The 21320-nt window shown below is 45.2% G+C and overlaps 1 protein-coding gene across 6 annotated transcripts in view; it reads left to right on the top strand.

Annotated features, from left to right (window-relative positions):
* Nucleotides 1-2157: 2157 nt before the first annotated feature.
* DCX (doublecortin) overlaps nt 2158-21320 on the top strand; it is an 81151-nt gene continuing 61988 nt past the window's right edge. For 2 of the 6 annotated variants that reach the window (XM_050310400.1, XM_050310401.1), the window contains exons 1-3: nt 2159-2471; nt 3998-4388; nt 14724-15064. In XM_050310400.1, the coding sequence (XP_050166357.1) occupies nt 4025-4388; nt 14724-15064 (705 nt within the window). In that variant the 5' untranslated portion in view covers nt 2159-2471; nt 3998-4024. Of the gene's footprint in view, nt 2472-3887; nt 4389-14723; nt 15065-21320 lie in introns of those variants that run through there. The other 4 variants (XM_050310398.1, XM_050310402.1, XM_050310399.1 and 1 more) reach the window with 4 other exon arrangements.

Here is a 21320-nt window from a genome sequence, read left to right on the forward strand (position 1 = left end):
AAGAGCTAAATTTATTCTTTCCTTTACAGCTAGATGAAATTATTGATGGGGGGAAGAATTTTCTTTCCAATTCTCCATCACTCACGCTGCCTAAAATCGTTTAGATTATGGTGTCTCAGAGGGTGAGTCTCTTCTGATGTAAATAGGTTTTGACCAGCATTAACTCCTTAAGGCCAGTGAAGGAGCTCTCGTGCCTGACCAACAGAAAAAGTCAGGAGCAGGCCCTTGCATTTGTCAAGAAAGAGCTGCTGGTTTCTGTGCCAGTGTCTGTAGCATGAGATGATCCTGTTCTCACTTCAAGAGAAGCAAGGATGGTGTGATTTCACTGAGAGCATGTGACATCAGTCTGGCTCCAGGGCTCTTCACCTCTGATGAGGCTCTGGCTGCTGAGATCTCTCTGGTCTTGTGGCAGGATTAAAGAAGGACAACTGTACTGAAGGTGATTTGGGTACCATTTAGGAGTAACTCGAGGTTTTACCCAAGAGCATAACCATCCTTTGCTACAGAAACCTTATCCTTCTGCTGGGGACAAATGCAAGTTCTTTTGCTGCAGTAATTCTGCTTTTAAAAGGAAGTGCCCATGTTTCAGAAAGCTTCTGAGAATGTCCTGAGCAGACATGCCCATGCAGACGTGCTGCATCTCACCAGCAGGTATGGTCTCAGATGTAGGAAGAAGTCAAGAGCCATCTGTTAACGCTGTTTGACACTCATTGCTTTCCTCAGAACTTTCCATATATGTCAAACTTGGGAGATTAATACATTGTGGTACAATTCCACTGGGTTTACATCACCCTGCCAGGTTACTCTAGGGTAGTATCCAGATCCTTAGACATCATCCCAAACAGTGTGCTGCTTCTCTGTCAAAGCTCTGTGTGCCACTGAAGACTGAATTTGGTCTGCTTTTCTCTATTTTTCCCATTACTGTACTTGGCACACGCATAATGATTTATATCTTTGGCAAATTTTTAAAGCATGGATAAATTTATATTTACAGCAGTATTGTGGTAAAGGAAAGAATTGTTAATCCTGGACAGATTAAGCTCATGGTGATAAATGGCCAGGAATTATCTAATTTGGAATAAAGAAGGCTTGAAATCCCACATACCTCTTGCAACTGGATCCAGAGACCTACTGAAATATGCCCTGGAGAGCACAGATCCTGTTCTTCCCTGTGTTCTCCTCTGCAGTGATCCCACCACGCACATCAGGGAGTAGCCAAGAGCTTCAGCAGAGCATGCATGGGAGCCTTTGAATAAAAGGGTGGTTTCATGGAATAAGAAACTTTTTCCAAATGTCATGTGTGAAAGCTGCTGGCAGACAAAGACAAGCTCTCAGTGGGTTTGTGTCAGCGTTGCCTGGACTATCATGTACAGGGCAGACAAAGCTGGAACAAATACCAACTTCTTCTGTGTAAATGTGATACTGCCGTGACGTGCCAAAATGACAACATCTGATGTTTTCACTCGAAACAGACACGGCGTTGTTAGGAAAGATTTCCTCCTACAGATGGGAAGATTCACATTTCCAAATCCCATTCTTTTCTAAAATAAAGGTGGGGGCCAGCACCCGTGGGGCTAGGAGCAGGGTTAGTGGTGCTGCTCCTCTCAACTGCAGGATGGAAATCTCCACCCAGGAAGCAGGTGAAAGATTTTGCTGTCAGAGAAAGAACTCAGTACAATTTTGTAACAGCTGGGTCCTCCTGCAGTGGAAATTGAAAATAAACTTCTCATGATTTGGGATATGAACCACATTGGATCTGTTTGGTTAAGCTTATGTCGAATGACTCCATCCTGAATCTCCTGGGGATTTGAATGAACTGGGATTCAGCGCTCTGGCTTTGGCTTATGTCCAGTGTTAACAGAGAAAAAGAATTCAGGGGCACCTCATGCAGAACCACCAAGTGAACCCTCCCTTTTCTGCTTGCCAGTGTAAACCAGGAATGCTGTGTAAAACCAGTACAGGAGCAGGACTGTGCCCAGTTCCAGCGGTCTATGATTTTCTTAGTTGCCTTCCTAACGTACTGGAGTCTTGTGCCAGCACTGTACTACGCTGTAGCCATGACCCTCCTGTACTGCTGATCCTGTAGTACTGGGGCATCAGTCCCATTATCTTTTTTTTTTTGGGCCAGATGCTTTCTTGGTGCAGTTGGATCCAAGGGGAAATTCGCATCTTTCCAAACACCACCCCTAAACTTACCCCTTTAGACATTTTATTTACCCATCTGTTAACCTATCCAGAGCTGGAATAAACACACTGTTTTGCCCTCAAATACAGACCACAAGCAGGCTACTGACGGTGAGAGTAAAAATCACTGAGGCAAAGTTACCGCGAAGGGATGGAGCAAGGCACTAGGACCTAGGAGGCGTCTCATCCACCCTGGCAGGAATTTCTTGCTTGGAGCTCAGACAACAAAGGCAGAGTGAGCCTGGTTTTCTTTCTCTCAGCATCTCCACCCTGAGCGCTGAAAACCGGTGAGTAGAGCTTTTTTTTGAGTGACTTGCATGCAGGAAAGTAAGAGAAAGGAGAAATCTTTTCTTAGTGCCTTCCAGCATCTGCAGTTCATTTTAAAATCAAAACCTCTGCATCCTCTGATTCATTCCCGAAGTTGCTTGGATGTTTCATTGTTCAGTGCATGACACCAGAATGAATCTACCCCAACTGGCATCGTGGGGCAAGTGTTCCCAGCCTGGGGTTTCTCTGCAGATTGGCTCTATTGTCATTTGCTTCACTGCAGGCTGGGGACAATGATTTTTTCCTGCACAGGTCACGTTGACATTGTAAAATACAGGGAAGGAGCTTCGTTCTGGCAAATGTAAGGGGTGGGGAGGAGATAGCAACAGCTTTTCCTAGATTTATACCTGGCTGCCGAGTACTGGTGTAAATCCCCTTTCAGCCCCGTGTTAACATACAAGCAACATATAACGTGCAAGTTCCATGTTCCTGATTGAGCTGCGGGAGTGGAAAGGTCTCTGTTGCAGGGTTGGGGGGTTCCTTCTCCTTTTGTGTTGGGGTTTGGTGGCGGAGGAAGGTTGTTCTTGAGCATAAACTAGAGACTGTGCAAAATTCCTGCTTGCTGGGTGTCAGCTCCAGTCTCAGCTTTTCTGCGCTGGGAGCCCCCGTACTCAGAACAATGAAAGGTGAGGAGCAGGGGCGGCGTGTCCCTGGGGCACGGGCACTTCCAGCAATTAAATCACTTAGGGCTGGAAGGGGGAGGTGGAAATAGCCCCTTTATTTTCTCCTCCTCATTAAACGGGAGCAAAAACGCAATTCAGAGGAGACTAAGGCTGAAAAGAGCTTACCGAAGCTGCGTTTCAATGACAGATTTTTTTCTTTGCAGTCATTTCTTCTCAGAGATGTAGGTTGGTCCTGGGAATTGATTGATGGGCTAGGAGGGGGCTGCGGATAGGGGGAAGGGTGGGCTGGATCTCATTGCTAACCCTTATTGAACAGGCTGTCACAAAGAAACTGCTTATTCCCCTGTGACCATTCTTTCATAAATGCCAGTTTATTCTAATGTTAAACATTCAGATGCTCTGGGTCCTTCCGTGATTCGACAGATTGAAGGGCTGACTTACTGGGATCTCCTTGTTTTCTGTTGCTAAAGGAAACCTCCCAGGGCTCAGAGGTTCAATTCATTGCCAACTGGTGTTCGGATGAGTTCTTTGGGGCAGAGTTGTGATTGCCATGTATCCCTTCGGCCCCAAGTCCCAGTTTACTGCACTTTGAAAACTCCCAGGTGCAGGAACAGGCAGCTCTCTAGAAACGTGCGCCCTGCCCCCAGTAGCTGGATCCCTTTCAAAATGCGAGGACCCCTCCTACTCTCAGTCCCCGGAATCGATACAAATCTGGGTCAGGGGAGGGGGCTCTTCCCAAATGCATCCGTCCTGCTCCACGCACAACCTTTGCATTAGTGTCAGTTTTCTCTGAAATCTGTGGCTCTGCCCGGTTCTAACCCCTCCCTTTGCACTCTTTCTCTCCCCGTCTCCTTCCTGCCCAGTTTCAGATCTTTAGGGTTCACCAAACTATGGAACTTGATTTTGGACACTTTGACGAAAGAGACAAGGCGTCCAGAAACATGCGAGGCTCACGGATGAACGGGTTGCCCAGCCCCACTCACAGCGCTCACTGTAGCTTCTACAGAACCAGGACCTTACAGGCACTGAGTAACGAGAAGAAAGCCAAGAAGGTGCGTTTCTATCGCAACGGGGATCGCTACTTCAAGGGGATTGTATATGCCGTGTCCTCTGACCGCTTCCGAAGTTTTGATGCCCTCCTGGCCGACCTGACCCGGTCCCTGTCCGACAACATTAATCTGCCTCAGGGAGTCCGTTACATTTACACCATCGATGGGTCGCGGAAGATCGGGAGCATGGATGAGCTGGAGGAAGGTAATTAGCATCGCTGCCTGGTGCAGTGAGGAGGCGGGGTGGGGAGGGGGCTGCAGCACTCGGGGCTGCCGATAAGGTCACATTTCCCCGGGCGACAGGCAGGGATGCTTCTGCCCCGCTGTGCCGAACGTGCCCGCTCGCCGTGCCCTCCCGAGCGGTGCGGGGTGCCGGGGGACGGCGGTGACACCGCCGTGGTGTCCCCAGCTCGCTCGCTCGGCTGCGGATGTGCAGCCAGAGGGGTGTGTCTGCTCTCGGCGAGACACGGCTGTGTCCGTGGCTCGGGGGCTGTCTGGGGGTGTCCCCACGTCTGTGCCGGCTGGGGGGCCGGGGGGTGGCCCCCGATGTGTGCAGGGGGTGGCTGGGAAGGGATGTGGGTTTCCCGCTGGCGTGGATGGGGTTGAACGGAAAAGCAAGGGGTGCTGAGGCATTCGTGCAGTGGGTGTGGGAAGGATTCATGTACTCTGGGTATAGGGGTGTTTTGGGGGGTATTATGCGCGCAAGACGTGTGTGAACAACCCACAGGGGTGTGGTCAGGGCTGTGCAGGGACTCGGGTGTGTGTGGAGAGGGGTGTTCGGGGTGCGGGCGCTGCGTGGATGATGGATGTGTGGAAGGCGGGGTGTCTGGAGTTCACAGAGCATGTTTAGAAAGGGGAATTAATGAACAAGGCTTTTTTATGGAGAAGGGTGTTTTGAGCAGGTTGCACTTGGTGAAATTTGGGGGTTTATACGTTTGTCTGTGAAAGGTTAATTGCAGAGGAGGGGTTGGGATTTCTTCCGGGCGTTCACGCACAGGGTGTGAGCTGGGGTTTGTGCTCAGGGGGTGTGTAGGGGTGTTGGGCTGTGTGTGTGTAAGGGGAGTGCTGGGAGGGTCTTGCACAGCGATGTGCGTGGAGAGGGCGTTGGGAGTTCATGTGCTGCGTCTGAACATGGTCCATGCAGGGTCTGTGTGGAAGGGAGGTGCCTTGAGATGTTCAAATGGGGGGGGGTGGGGTGTAAGGGGGTGTATTTGAGGGGTGTTTCTGCAGGGACTGTGTGGTGGGTGGTTGCTGTGGTAGGTCTGGGGGGCAGTGTGGGAAGGCAACCCCTGCATAGCAGGTCTGGGTGTGCAGGGGGTGCTCAGGGAAGGTCTGAGTGTGCCCCTGTATGTAGAGGGAGTGTCAGTGTGTCGGTTCCTCTGCGTGTCACTTGGACTGTGGGATGAAGAATGAGTCAAAAATCAATCCTTCTGCTCAGAAGGGGTGACCTGGGGGCAGGGTTGCTCCTGTGGAGCTCAGCTGCCAGCTGTGTCTGTGCCTGAGGTGCTCCCTCTGCAGCAGTGGGTGCTGCCTTTCCCATGGAGTGTCAGGAGGACCCCAGGAATGCAATGGCTCCATGGCCCATCCTTCTTCCTTGCCCAAGGCATGATCGTGGGCAAGCTCTGCTGGCAGCAGAGCCAAAGTGGGGGGCACAGAGGGCACCCACAGCCACCCTGCTTTTCTCTGGAGCAATTCAGACATTCCATTCTTTGTTTGGACCTGGAATATCCCGAGTATTCTCTTGCAAGAGGGGAATTGCTCTTCACTGTTCCTTGATGTTTTCTTCCAAACAGATGACCTGGCTGATTTGGTAACTGTTGAAAATCCCCAAGGCTTTTGCCTTTAGTAAAAGACAATGGATGTGAATGTGTGAGGCATGAACTGCAGGGGCAGCCTCAGCAGTGAGTCATTGTGTGACCTTGACTAAAGCATCTCTCCCTAGAATTCCTTGTCTGTCAAGTGGGATACTCATCATTTCCCCAAATTACTTCGTGGAGACAAGAACACAGAAGAAATATTGTTCTCCACAGAGGAGTTTTCCTGGGAAGAAATCACTGCCTTTCAGAGTGATGATGTATCCTAGTGGAGTTATTCTCAGCACAGTTACAGCTGTCGAGTGGAGGTGTGGCCTCCCTTAATTTTAGAGATTCTGCCATGTTTCATTCTGGTCTCTCAATATGGCCACAGCCTTTCTCTAATGGCAGCTCTCAGCCCTGCCTATCCTCGATTTAACATGAATCTTCAGATATAACTCCCTGAGAAAATGCAGTTCTTTATATTCTCTTTTTATACTCTTCCTCTTTTTTGTCAGTGAAGTTAAGAAACCTTTGTTATACCTGCTTTACACTGGGTTTTGCTGCAGGTAAGAAGGTACCTAGTTTATGAAAATATTTTTTGCTGGCTAAGGTACAGGCAGGAGATGCTGGCATTTGGGCTCTGGCTTTGTTCTGCCAAAATGGTATCTGGAAACAGCACTGAGAGAGGCACTAAAACCACACCAGGATTGTCTGTGTGGCTGTGTCCTTAGCAGAGCATCAGCTAGGAAAATATAACCTGAGCAGAGTGAAAACAAAGGAACCCAGTGTTTGAAAATGCCAAAGTAGGTTTGTGTGCTCTTATTGACAGTTTATTAATAACAATATTTCATATTTCTAGGGATGACCTATGCATCTATTGCAGAAAAGCAATTTACAATGTTGTGCCTGTAAAAAACCCTGTCGTTAGTTTGGGTGTTTGTAAAATTGTGTACTAAGATATATGAATGGAAAACCAGAACTTGGGAGTTACACTTGGCTGTGACATACAAGAAGAGTGTTCTCACAAGAAATGTATGTCTGCCACATAAATTAGCTTTCTGGTTGGAGACTATGGGTAACTAAACTAGTTCTAGTTACCATAATGTGACTAATTTATTATTGTAATTTCCAATAAACAAGTAGAGCATAGGAAAAATCATCAAAGAGGCTCATCTCAGTGGTTTTATTTCAAAAGCTGGTGAATTAATGGTAATATTTCACATCATGTTCTAAGTACTTGATGACTCTTTCATGGTTTAAAAACGTGCTTATATAGTATAGTCTGAATGTAATTTTGGAGGGTAGAGAATGATATTGCACAGTACCAATATCCTAGAGACAGACATCTCAGGTGAACAAAAACCACATGGTGTGCTGCTAATTAACTGGGGCTTGGAAATAACCCTTTTGTTCTCCAGACCCAGAGCTGGTAGTCTTCTTCCTTGGCATTCAGGGTTGTTCTCATAAGGTTCTGGATGGATGTTTTACTTCTCAGCTTGTCCAGGATGTAAGAAGGGAAGTCTGCTCACATCCCTCCTAGCTGCCAGCTGGGATGTGCCTCTTGCTCCTTTCCTGTACTGAACCCTAGTGCCTCACATTTTGGAAGCCCACAGGACTCTCTCACACAGGTGCTTTTTACTACCTGCTGAGTTCTTCCTCAGCTGTCACAGGCTGCTTTTTCCATACTGTACCAGCGAGCTGTCTGGTCTCCCAATGACCTTCTCTCAAAATCCACTTGCCTGAATGTTTTTTTCTCCCTCCTTTCACTCCTAGTGGCCATCTTCCATCATGGTAGTCATTGCCTTAAACCTGACAGCCTATTTTCAGCATCCAGTTTTCATGTATTTGTAAATAATGCACATGCTGCCATTGATTAGGACTGTATTCCTCCTTAACCTACATGCTGGTTAAGTGCAGCACAGCAGCTGATCCTGGGGACAAGTAATCTGCTGACAGCATTCCCACTTGTGTGCTGTCTTGGCTGAGTCAGGAATGGATGTTGGGCCCAAGTGCTGCTATTCACCATGGCTGGTTTAGCCAGTGAGTGAATCTTTTGGAAAAGAGCACCTGGTGATCTTTATTCCCATTCATATAATAATTGGTTCCAGTGACCAAGGCTTCAGGAAGTCAGTGTATGAAGCTGCATTTATTGGTGAGTCACTGTTGTAGCAGACAATTCTGTGCCTTGTGCTGTGATAAAACCTGCATATGAAAGATGCTAAAAAAAATCATGTGCCATCCTTTCCAGCCATTCTCTAGCTGATTGTAGAGCAGCTCACGTTGTCATCCAAGTTTCTGCTAAAATCTAGTTCCTTTGACATCTGGGCGGGGTGGTTTGTTCCCTGGTTCCTTTTGAGCCTCTGTGTTCCTGTGGATTCAATGTGATGAGATGGAAATTCTCCCCCCTCAGCTCTGATGGCTCTTTATCTTGGCATGGAGGGCTGGGTAAAGGTGGAAGCTGATGCTGTACGTGGACTTCAGCAGCAAAGACGGCTTAAGAAATGCTGCTCCTGGCCATGTGTTTTAGGCCCCACTGTCCCACAGATGAACTCCTTGTGGGACAACAGATCTTTTCATCCCTCTGTAATTTTGCTGCTTTCCCATGTGGCCCAATAGCAGCTTCTTGACATGATGGAAGGGACAGTGGGGCACAGCTTGAGAGTGAGAGAAAGGCACAAGACAGACTCTTGGCTGCTGAAGCCATTGCAGCTCCCAGTTAACCTCAGTACTGGTGGAGACTGGTTTGTTTCCCCTGTGGGGAGGGACTGACACTTCCTCCAAAAGCCAAATTTCTCACTTGTAAAGCTTGGACATTCATCACAACGTATTTAGAGGCACTGACTGAACGGGGCATCCTGCTGTTCCAGGCACTGGTTCAGTGTGTAATGACAGATAACTCCTGCCCAGGGAGGTTCTGATCTGAACATGTAGGGGTAGAAGAAGCTTTTATCACTGATGAGGAGCGGAAATGCAGAAAAACAATTCGACCTGTTTGTCCAAAGCCATCAATGAGGCGAAGATGGAAGTCAGAGCTCTAAGCTTCCTTGTTCAAGTGCTTTCATTGCCCTCCTGAGCCTTTTCCAGGGTTTGGTCAATGGTTTGCAAGTTCTTACATCTTCTAGGTTTTTTGTTTTAAGTGGAATTGTGACCTGCTTCTAATTGGTGGCTCATTTCATGTGAATTAAGTGCCCTTTGTTGTGGATGTTCAGGGTCAGAAACACGTGCAGATAAGCTCATCACATACAAATATAGCAAGGATTTGACATGGCCAACAAAGGCAGAAATGCAGACACAGATTAAAACTAAAATTTGAGAGACTCAACATTTTGTTCAAGCTGTAGAGCTTTTCCCTTCTGAGCTCCTGGGATACTCAGTCTGTTGGGAAGGGCACAACCCCCCTGCATTGTGGTCAGAGGGCCCTCCAAAGCTGGATTTATGCCCTGTCCCAGGCTACTTGGTTGAAATTTGCTCTTGCTTCAGATAAAGCACTAGAAAAAGCTGAATAGGATTTTGTTTTGCTCAGTGTGCAAATATTTTTGGGCTGCGTGAGATATTCCAGAAAGTGTTTCCAAGCTTTTTGTATCCTGTCATGCCCTTGGGAATATTTTCCAAAATCTTGTCCAGGAGTGTTTAAAGTAATCACAGGAGGGGCTCCACCCTGGAGCTGTACAGAGTTTGCTGTGTGCTGGGACTGAGGGGTTTATAGGAAGTATATTGGAATCTCCACCCAATGTGTGTGTGCTCCAGTTTGCATGGAAAAGTGAAATTCACGTAGTCCAATACTGAAACCTTGGTAACTTGTGGAATTGTTTTCTGTGGCTGCTGTCCTGATAGCTCGGCTAATTGCATCCTACATGGCAAAGATCTGTCCTTGAAGGTCTGTTTGATTTGCTTGCTCATCCTGGCTCTCACACTGGGACCGGTGTGGCCCCAAAAGTCTCTCAGGGATCGTGTGGTTTTGAAGGCGATTTCTGATTACACATTTCTTTCAGTTCTTCAACAGAACAGGAGGTGTTTCTCTTCATGGGAGAGCTCCCTTGGGAAGAGCCAGAGGAAGGAAACTCTTCCAGGGTTCATCTTGCCGTGGTGGAGCAGGTCCTTTTAATGCATAAAGCCAGCAGGAAGTTCATGCATTTGAAACCCAAGGCTTACTTCAGCACCATGTGGAATGAACTCTGCAAAGGTGTTAAGTCCACTTAATTCCTATTGCAATGGTAGTAAATTCCATGAAACATTAAAGCTGAGCACAGTAGCAGAATCTCAACTTTGCAGCAGCAGAGCTAACAGCCAAAATAATTGACTGCAGCCCAGAGAGACTGGTTTTGGAATAAGTGTTAACAGTTACACTTTCAAAATGGCCTCACTTCAGCTTTCCTGATTTTTCTCATAAGACTTCTGACTGCATTTCATTATCCTTGGCAACTTGCTGGTGTGTGCTGAGGAAGGATAACTTTTTCTGAAAGCACAGCCTGTCATTTTTAGTATTGTCACAAGGAGCTGCTGTAAGAGGGTTGAAGGATTAGCACTGCTCTGGAGCTTAGGGTTTTTCTAAGGAACCTTCTCTAAGGCAAACCTTATCTTTGCTGAGATCATCCCTTCTTTAGGAGCTGAATAATCGCCTTGTGCTTCTGTCAAGTTGGTAGCACAGGAATGTGTCACGCACTTGTAGCCAGAGTAATTTGGTGTGATACAAGCAGTGCCTTCAAATGGCAAACACGATGATCATGACTTCAGGTCAAAGGTCTGCAGGCAGTCCATCTATTGCTAAGGGCAGGACAGAAGGAGAAAACAAATGGCCTGGCTGGTTTGGTGGCATGATAGGAATTGTGACACCTCTGGAGCACACTGGCATGATGGCAAGTGCACATCACCCTGCAGGGCTTTGACTCCCCAGTGCAGAAGGGGCATCGTGCACTGACCTGGCCCTGCACTAAACAAACTCTGTCCTTGGCACCGTAGCTGGCTTTCAGCAGCAGATTGAACCTTATCAGCATGATGCTTCCCACCCTCATTCATGTCTGTGTCTCTTTGGGGCTCCCATTTGGGGTTTTGTTTGGAAGTACTGACGTGGCTGTTCATCTTTTACCTTCTCGTGGTTTACAGCTGGGTTGCTGCACGTGTGCACAGCTGCTTGCTGACTCGAGACACGTTCCTTCAAATATTTGTACACAGAGTTTTGTGCTTATATATTCTTCTTGGAGTCGTTTCTTTTGCAATTTCACAAAATCTCACGTTCACTTCCTGTCCTTCTGTTATGCTGTGCATGTCTTCTGCAGCCAGGCTGTGTCTATCACTTACAAACTCTGACTGGCACAGTTGTACACCTTGACTTCTCATTATAGGCTTAGCATAGACAGATGTGGCAGAGAAACCAGGAAACCACTCCCCCCTCTAAGGTAGCAATATTCCCCGTAGGACATCTCTTTTTTTGTGATCTCCTGGCCACAGGATGCTTGTTCAAAGCTGGAAAGTTCACAGGTCTCCAGCCCACACTTGCTCAATCCTTCCACCACCACGGTAAGGTTTGGGTAAAACTCCACTGTGGGAAGTGGAATAGCACATGTTCCTGGCTGGCAAATGGATGTGCCTCACTGAGGAACCTGAATGATAATTTTGCTACTATTTGAGGGTCATAAACTGAGTTTGGGAAGACATCAGTTGAAGTGAGCTTTAAATTAAGTTAAAACTTCAGGTTACATCTTCGAGTCAAGGAAGAAGGAAAGAAAAGCTGCTTTTCCCTAGAGCTGTACTGCCATAACTGCAAAAATGAGGAGAGCTGCTACTCTGAACTGCTATCCTGAATCATCACTCCAAGCAAATTTCTTTCCAGTTTTAGAATCCAATAAAATATTTGCCAGGGTTTGAGTTAAATGAAACAAAGTGAGAAGGGCAGATTCTATTTTCTGCTTGTGACTATGAGTACAACTTGAAAGACCAGTGTGTAGATCTGTACAACTACCTAACAGCACATTTGAGGGAAAAAAGCCAACCAGAGTATTGCCTTCATGCCACTCTTGCCTTTGGTGTACAGTGGCATAAATGCACAGCTGTGGTGTGCAGTAAGGAATCTAAAAGGGTTCAGCTGGAAATAAGAGTAATACTACTGGACTAAACAGACCAAGAATCTCTTCTGCTTGCTTTAAAATGTGGAACTTACCAATGGAAAATACACTGCACTGCTTCATGTAGAACACAGTGCAAATATATACTTTTTTTCGTTGTGGCGTCTTCTATCCAAAAGTATTAGACAAATACAGGTGAAAGTCAAGCCTTGCCACACTTCAATGGCTGGGATTGCTACTTCTGTTTTTCAGGTAGGGAGGCAGAGGTGCAGGTGAGGTCAGGAGCCACAGGGAAGCCTGGGGCAGGGGTGACAGCAGTGTTCAAATCACTTACTCCTAGTGCAGCGTTCCAACAGGGAAATCCATTTTCTCAAAGGATAATGCACAGTTCTGTTCTGAACACACTGATGAGGGCTCTGCCACCCAGGGATTATGGGATTGGGAGGGCTCAGGTTCTTAGGACAGGGATAATTCCCTGTGAGCATTCCAAACTCCCCGCTCTGCCCTCCACACTGGGCTGTGAAAGTGGGGAGAAGCCTGGCCTGCTCCACACCAGGTGTTACTCGGCTGAAGCAGATGAATAAACCACAACTTATCACTTATTAATCAGAAAGATCTGAAGTACTCAATGCTTCTGGAAAATGATATCTCCAGTGGGAATTCTTTATAATGTATGGTACTCTGTGGAGTATATTTAAGTTTCTATTGAGTCAGATTCACAGAATATAAGGAATTAAGGAGCTTCAGCTATGGGTACTACTACATGGTCAGTTTAATGAGGGTTTTTTCTGACAGCAAATACAAATCTTTACTATTTGGTCAAGACAACAGAACCTTCAGGGGGATTATTGAGTGACAGTGTTCATCACAAACCTGGTCACCTGTCTTCTCCCTTCTGTATTTTTATTTCATCTTTAGAAGGGAAAACAGAGTATCTGCTTCCTGTTGATAAAAGATTTTGGTAATTTTTTTATGCAACTGATGGAGAAGAGCTGCAGTTAGAGATGCAAGCACCACAAGTGTGCATAGTTTTGTGGCAAACTTGGTACAAAGTCAGGGTTAAAATAAGTAAGCATCCTGCATCTTTTCTGTGGCTGCTTGTAACATCAAACCCTTAGCAGTAATAGGAGTATAAATACTACAAAGACCATTGTTATAAGCCTGTAAAGTCTTCTGTTTACTTGTTTATTGCCTGTTAGTGGTCTCACCATGTGTTGTATGGAGGGACCCTCTAGGTTCCTCCATCAAAAATGCAGTTTAGTCACCAGAATGTAATGTATGAACATTATGCTGGGTACGTTATGTGCTTGGGCTATGTGGAAATCAATGGACTGTTTGGAAATCCATATTTCTACCTTTGCCAATTGGATGTCAAATCCTATCCTAGAGATCCTGGAATGGGAAGCCAGACTTGGCTGTCAGGTGGGCTTTTCAAAGATGTCCAGGTCCTGGATTTTGCAGGGACAGATAAGGTGGTGCAACCAACCTGGTTATGTGAAGAAGGAATTTTTCTTACTCAGCATAGTTAAATTTATATTTTAATTTCAAATCTATTGTAATACATGAAGAACTTAATTCTATTAGATCAACCCAAGAAAAAACTAGAAGAAACTCTAAAATCCTACAGGTTATGCCCTCAGTTCCTATTAAAATTTTATCTAATGGCGAGACAAAAGCTTTTTCCTCTAGCAGTGACTGACTTTTTTCAGTGTGTTTTCAAGTGCTCAGCAGCCTGAGTCATTTCAGACCAGACAGCTACATTCCCTTAGGGATACTGGTTTACAGTCTCATTCTAGTAATAACTCTTCTAGCATCCATCAGATTTGCAGGCCCAAAAGAAGATCCTACAAATCCTTTAAGGTGCTTTTAAAACCTTAGATAGATAGGATCCTGTAAATTACAGACAAAGCTTGAAACTACTTTTGGGTGGGATAGGGAAGGGCTTTTTGTGAATTACTAACAAGACCAAGTAACCCTTCACTACATGTCTAAATTTGGATTTAATATATTTTTGGTTGGTACCAGCCATATAAAAGCAAGCAGTGGCATTTGGTGTAGTGCTTAATCTCAGCTGCCATTAGGTCTGTTCTCTAATAAACCACTGATGATTTAACAAAGTGTATTTGTTATGCCTGCTAGATTTATCAATGCTACTTTTAGTAGAGACAATTCAGTACAAGATTTTTGTTATTTTTCAGGCATGGTGCAAAGGTATTTTGTGGATGAATGTTGATACACTCCTGGCAGGGAATGACACACTGAAGTAGTAGCTCAGTCTGTAAAGATGGAGAGGAAGCTGGCAAAGTTACAAAACAGTGGAGATGGTCAAATGAATTCGGTGTTTTGAAGCTCTTAGGCAGTTTAGTTGCATCTTCCAGTACCTAACTACCTTTGTAATTCAACCTTTTTTAGCCCGTGGTTCATGTGACTGAGTGCTTATATGTATTTGCTGATGCAAACTGTGGCTGACTAGCTTAGCTTGTGGAAATACTAGTCATGTTTTAAATAATCCTAAACATAAAATTAAAATAAGGCAAAATGTTTTAATAACAAACTGTCATGGAAGTGCTGATGAAAACAATTATCAACGATTAATTATCACGATTAACTGGGGGAAAGTATAGTGTCTGTTTCCCAGCAGCCTTTTTGTAGTAACTGCAGAATTTCCATTTCTTTCAAAAGGGGAGAGTTACGTCTGCTCATCTGACAACTTCTTCAAGAAGGTGGAATACACCAAGAACGTCAACCCCAACTGGTCTGTCAACGTGAAGACATCTGCCAACCAGAAAGCACCTCAGTCTCTGGCCAGCAGCAACAGCGCCCAGGCGAAGGAGAACAAAGATTTCGTGCGTCCCAAGCTGGTGACCATCATCCGCAGCGGGGTGAAGCCCAGGAAGGCAGTGCGTGTGCTCTTGAACAAGAAGACTGCCCATTCATTTGAGCAAGTCCTCACTGACATCACCGAAGCTATAAAACTGGAGACAGGAGTGGTCAAAAAGCTGTATACCTTGGATGGGAAACAGGTAGGAGATTTTACAGATGTTGCGCCTTTTTCTTTCTCTTACCTTGAGGCTTTGCTGACTCAGAACAATTTCTGAAGCCTAAAATTAAGCCAAGATGATCACTGCCATCTGTTCTCTTAGAAGTATGACTTCTCATGCCAGTGGTTAAGTTACTAAATTTTCCCTGGTATTAATATCAAGCAAAGAATGTAGCCAAAGGTCTGGGTGGAACAGATGCCCGTCCTGCACGCTGGCGTGCGGTGCGTGTCTTCTGGACCAGCTAAATAAATAACGTGGCTCACAGCCACCAGCTCATTTGGCTCTGGAGTAACTGCAAGAACTCTCAAGCTTTGGCTTCACTCAGTGAAAATGTGTTGCTTGACTTTCCTTGCCCTCTGATGAAGGCTCGCTAAGATCAAGCAATCGCTCCAAGCGTGCTCTTCTGGTCAGCTCTGTAGTTAGCAGGAAAAGCATGGAACTGTGTTGCATTTTCTTGACTAAATGCATGAAGAGATGACATGCAGAAGGAGTCAGAAGTATTTAGTGGGTCATCATAATGCACTTCATGTCTACATGTTCCTGGAGCTGAAAGAAACATCTGTCTCTTGTTACCAGCTACACAGCAGTGAGTGATTTCACATTGCTGTATCTATGAAAGCCCTCAAAGGAATGTGGGGGATAATTTTTAGAACTGGGAAGAGCTAGATTCTTCAAGGACAGTTCTGAGCTTGACAGAATTAACAGTTCTGTCTTTTGTAATTGAGGAATGATCTTATTTTTGTCACTGTTTTTCTTGCTGCAGATTCTGGAGTGAGGCAGCACAGCTCTTGTGTGGGTTTGGACTCTGGCTATTCTAGGGATTGATGCTATTGCTTTAAATTAACTCTTTGCTGTCTTTGGAGAAAATTATTCAAGCACTTGCTCTGTCCAGTGAACTCTGTCCAATGAACAGGCTTTACATATGAAAATGTTCATCCTTACAACCCCAGATACGGGTTCATAAACTGCCCTGCACAGTCCAGGTGTAGTGCCCGGGAGCTGAAAGTAGCATGTCCCTCTGTCTGATGTTTTGGTGTCCCTGCCTATGGCATGGGAGTTGGAACATGATGACCTTTAAGGTCCCTTCCAACCCAACCCATTTTGTGATTCTGTGATTCTTGCATTATCCCAGCCTCTGTATCCTGCATGTTAGTTTGTGGCTGGTTCTAGCTTCAGATATACAAAAATCTCACCTGCCTCTCAAAGCCTACCTTTCCACGTGTCTCCACCCAGCACTTTACCTTCCTAAGATGAATAGTTTTAACAGGAATAGGTGACTCTTCAGCTACACTACCCATAGATATGGTAGCGTGCTGTAAATAAGCTGTGATGCAGGGAGTGATGTACTGGAAACCTTGGAAGAGACTGGGGAGTGAGGAAGGAGAGAATCAAATGACCTGTCCTCTCTGAGGAAATCATGCATGGGCTCAGGGTCACGCCTGTTGGATGACAGTAGATTTACAAAGGGCTTAACTGATAGATCTGATCTGATCTGATCTCCTGCTCGTGCTGACACACAGAGCACCTTTGCTCTCACAGTTGTGAATGAGGATCTTCATCTGAACCTGTGAATGGCCTCAGTTCTTTGAGAATCACTGGCATTTGGGAGCTGAGATGTTCCTTTGGATGACATGCAGAAATAGGGATGTCCCATAAGCTTCCATCACGGTGTTCTCTTCTCCCCCTTTTAATTATAGGAGTAAGTGGTGATTCCCCCTCACCTCTGGACGGAGAGCAAGAAAAGATCAGCCCATAACCTGACCTGTGCTTGTGGCCTGGTGACCAGCCTGTGAAATTGTGTTAACTCCCAAGTGGGGTTCTGGGAGATGCTGCTTTCTCTCAAGTTACAGATTACCTGGAGTAGTGCTGCTGTGGGTTAGCAGGGGGTTAGTGCTGCAACCTCTTCTGGGAGGTACTGCTTTGGACAGGGCTACAACTGAGCAAGGGACACAAAGATCTCTGTAACTTAGCAATTCTTACTGCAGACTTTTCTCCATAGCAGGCACCACACCATACGTGACTCTTCTTGAATCAAATACTTAAAGGCAACCTGGTTTTCCTCCTGTCAGACTCTGACAGCTGTACAGTGAATGGGGCCTTAATTCAGCGCTGGTCTGACTGGGGCAACCCGACAACTTCATCAGTTTTTTGTTGCAGAAATGTGATTTCAGTACAGCCTTGAGTACAGATATCACATTTAACTTGTTTCACTGGCTTTATAATTCACCATTTTATGAAATGTGATATTTCATTGCGTGTTGGAGGCACTGCTGGGAGTTTCACTATATGCAAATGTACACGCAGTACTGCAGTTATTGAAAAGAGGTTTTGTGATTTGACAATAAGGGGATGTTTGATATTTGTTTGCAGCATCAATTACCGTCGAAGCTTCCTGAAAAGCAAACCTGTTTCACCAAGGCTTTGCTTTGTTGGAAGGTTCCTTCAGTGTTTGTTTTTTTATTATATCTAAGCTTATTTGAAATTTTCCACCTATGTGTGTTCTTAGTGTTGAAGTTAAAACCAGAGGCTTCTGCTGTAGGTGCAGTGCTTGCTGTTAGGATTTCCATGACATACTGCTCCATAAAATCTGACCCCCTGACATGACATTAGGGTTTTTTGCATGTCTGATTCTGACATTAGAAAGGGATTACTGAATGCATAATTCTGACAAACAGTTCTTTATTTTCAGTAGAAAATATTCATGCAAAAGCGCAAGCTGCTCAAAGCTGAAATACTGACAAGAATCCTGACAGTCTGTCTCTTTGAGTGCCATCAGAGGCACGTTGCTCCCTCTGTTGTGAAATGATAGAATTTACAAAAGGAACGCACAAAGGAAAATCATCCTTCCTCAGTCCATGAGCTGGAACTTAATGAGGGGAGATGATTATTTTATTTATAGGCATTTCCATGGTGCTCATCAGCAGAGTAATCAAGACGCTTTAGAAGTACAGACAGTGGTGGCAATGACAGAGTGCTCTGTGAATAATTACATTTCTATGCACTGCAGATCTGCTGCTGTTGGAGTGAGAAAGCAGCTAATTGAGAGCTGGATGGGCTGTGTTTGAATAAATGCAACGCTCAAAGCAACAGTGAGGTTATTCCAATGAAATTTTGTTTCTTTTTATGTCTTGGGTTGGCTGTAAAAATACGGCCCTTGAAGCTGCTAAATTAGCATCTTGTGTTTAAGTAGTTTATTTAAGCTGGTCTTGCACATATTTCTACTGCCTTGTGCCTCTCTGTACTCAAGATCCTTCCCTCCTTGGAGCAAATCACCACCTCTCGGTGGACACTCCTGAACTCAAAAGGGGTTTCAAATGGTTGACCAAAATCAAGTCGTGACGGGGAATCACAAATAGGGGTTTATGTTTGGAACTTTGGTGGACATGTAGGAAATAGTACAGGTCAAAGAATTCAGTGCATCAAACAAATGCTATAATGGACCAAATTCAGTGGTTGGTTCCATAACTACAACTGCAGGATTTAATTTGGTCAGGTCTATGGATCATGTTGGAAAACACTTGTTTTGGTACATTCTGTCTCCTTTTTTAAACTCTTAAGTTACATCCAGTGTCCCAAATGAGTCTGGATTCCTGGGAGCACTGGTTACTTTATAAACACATGGTGACAATTTCTGCCTCTGTCATTAATAAACCAGATTGGAAAACAGAATTTGAGACTATGGATGACGTTGCATTTGGATATCTTGAATGCATTAGTCTGGAGTAGACTTTGCAAATGTTGTATGGATTTACTGTCCTGCTTGTGCTTGAGCTTCTTTCTCACCGTGGTGTACAATAAGCTGGTGTTTTCTGGAAAAGTGGAGCCTGTTTCATCACTGACAGCCCAGTGCCCATCTGCTTTCTGCACCTCACTTTGCAAGTGGAGTCTGTCTGCATTCATTCCTGCTTTTAAGAAGTGACCTGTAAAAGCTGATGTCTTCTGTACACACTGAACTTCTCTTTTTCTGTGTTGTATTTTATTCCAAGATCTATGAGTCTGGAGTGGTAGAAATTCATCAGGCAAACTCAGCTGTACTTTAGTATTAAGATATCTTTTGTGGAGTGGAATTCCAGCTTTTTCTCCATCTGATGTATTTCCATGTCTTAATTAACTAAATACACCATTCTGTGACCCATCAATTAGCATCATAAGCAGAACAAGGTGTTGTTCAGAGGAGGGAGAGCTTCAGTTCCACTTGAATATAGATATTCCGGTCAACAAGCAGGGAACAGACTGTGTTTTTAGCTTTAATAACATGCAGTGATCTCTTCTGGCCTTTGAAATCATCAAGCACAGGGAGAAGTCACACATGCACTATTCATTGGCTGTTACCTGTTCCAGACAGAGTGCTGCTGTTCCATCTGAGTGTTAGCTGTCTCATCAGATGAAATTACATACATTTCCATATGTCAGGGCACGTGTGACTGTGCTCCCCAAAGAATTTCCAGTCTTAATAAAATGGTCCCCTCCAGCAGCCTTTGCTTTGATAAGGATATCAAATGGCAGGTGATGAGTGAAGTTCATTCTCTGTTTGCAAAGCTGATGCCAGTGCCTCGGGGGCCAGCCCACCTCTCCTGGCCAGGGAAGAAATTGCCATTTCATTTTAGATTTCTTGCATTGAGGAAGGGCAGCAACTACAGAGGAAGAAGCAGGATGACTAAGCTCACAATAAGTTTAAGGTTGGGACTTTGTGATCAAAGTCAACAAATTTGCTGATAAAACACCTCCTAAGTACTGTACTACTAGTAAAAATATTCCTTAGAGGCATCCATACAAGTTACACTGAAGAAACCAACCAAACTTTGGGACTTCTGCACTGAATTTACGCTGGTATTTGGAAACAAACTATTAAAAAATTCAAGTCTAGATACCAGCAGTGGACCAAACTCTGTCAAGACAGTGTAGCTGCATTGATTATATTAATGAAATTGCATCAATGAGACATAAAACAAGGTTTGTACCGAAATAGAAAAAATGGTTGTAATTTGTAATTGGTGTTAAAGAATGTGAATACCTCTATGTACCTAATTATCCCCTGCATTGCTGAAAGATTAGAGGGAAACTATTCCTGCCAGAACCCTGGAGGTAGTTAACTTACACCCTGAGGCATGAGGTTCAAGGTTACAAAGCAAGCAAATTGGTTTGTGTTATTACACATGTTGAGGAGAAGGGTGTCAGAACTCCTCATCCTTTTAAGACTGGGTAGTTGACCTTTGGGATATTGAAAATCTGCATTGGAGTAACCTCAGAACAAAGCAGTTTCATGCACATGTGGAAAGCTGGGATCTAGCCCCAGAGCAAACGGGAGGGAAGAGCAGGAGATGGGTGCAAGTGTGTTTGGTATCCCACCTTCTGCAAAAGGTTCTGTAGCAGCCAGTGCTAACAGGGGAGCAGCGAGTCCCACCTTCCCTCCCTGCTGCACAAACCTGTAACAACGAAATTTTATCTGGTTTGCATCTCCTTCTGAGTCTTTTCCTCTCTTGTAAACTGCTGAGATTTGCCAGACCTCGCATAAATCTCCCCTTTCGATACCAAGAGGACAGGTCTGGATCTCAGGATCTGGCAGGGGAGTGGTGCAGGCAGGATCTTTGCCCGCAGCTGCCTCCCCCCTCCCGGCAGGCAGATCACTCAGAATGGGGATTAACTCCCAGCTTCACTCCCTCTCAGTGCTGTTTCAGACTGCTTTGACTTAGGGTGTTTGCGTGAGATTACTCCTCCCTGGCAGCCGTGTGTCATGCAAGGAGGATTAGTAATAATGTATGGACTGAAGAACTCCTGAACCCAAGTCACTTACAGCGCCAGACAACACAGCCTGGTTCTCTATCTGTAGGGAGCTCTTAGTCTAAGCTGGAAGTTCAGCACTGCCTGATTCATGCAGTGACTAGACACTGACACAGACAAAACCAATTAGTCCGCAGGTATCCCGCAAGGGTTTTAGCATTCGCTAGAATGAATAAGCTGAGCTTCCGTGAATGTGTGTCGAAGTACTTAGGATAAAATATTCAGAAGACTTTCGGAGATGTTATTCAGAAACCTTATGCTTATTAATTTCTATTTCCTTAGGTCTGTGGGCCGCAGAATCTGGGTGAAAAGGGACCTGTCTGGAGCACTGTGAATCCTAATCCCTGTGCTTCTCAAAGCAGAAGCAGGCTGATCTCAGCAGCTAGTCTTGATCAAACCTGTTCTGTGAGCATTGAGACTGACCTGGTTGACATCAGTGTGGTCTCCAACCAGCTCC

This window comes from Myiozetetes cayanensis, unplaced genomic scaffold (assembly GCF_022539395.1).
Source record: "Myiozetetes cayanensis isolate MyiCay16 unplaced genomic scaffold, myiCay2020 scf15, whole genome shotgun sequence".
Taxonomy (NCBI): domain Eukaryota; kingdom Metazoa; phylum Chordata; class Aves; order Passeriformes; family Tyrannidae; genus Myiozetetes; species Myiozetetes cayanensis.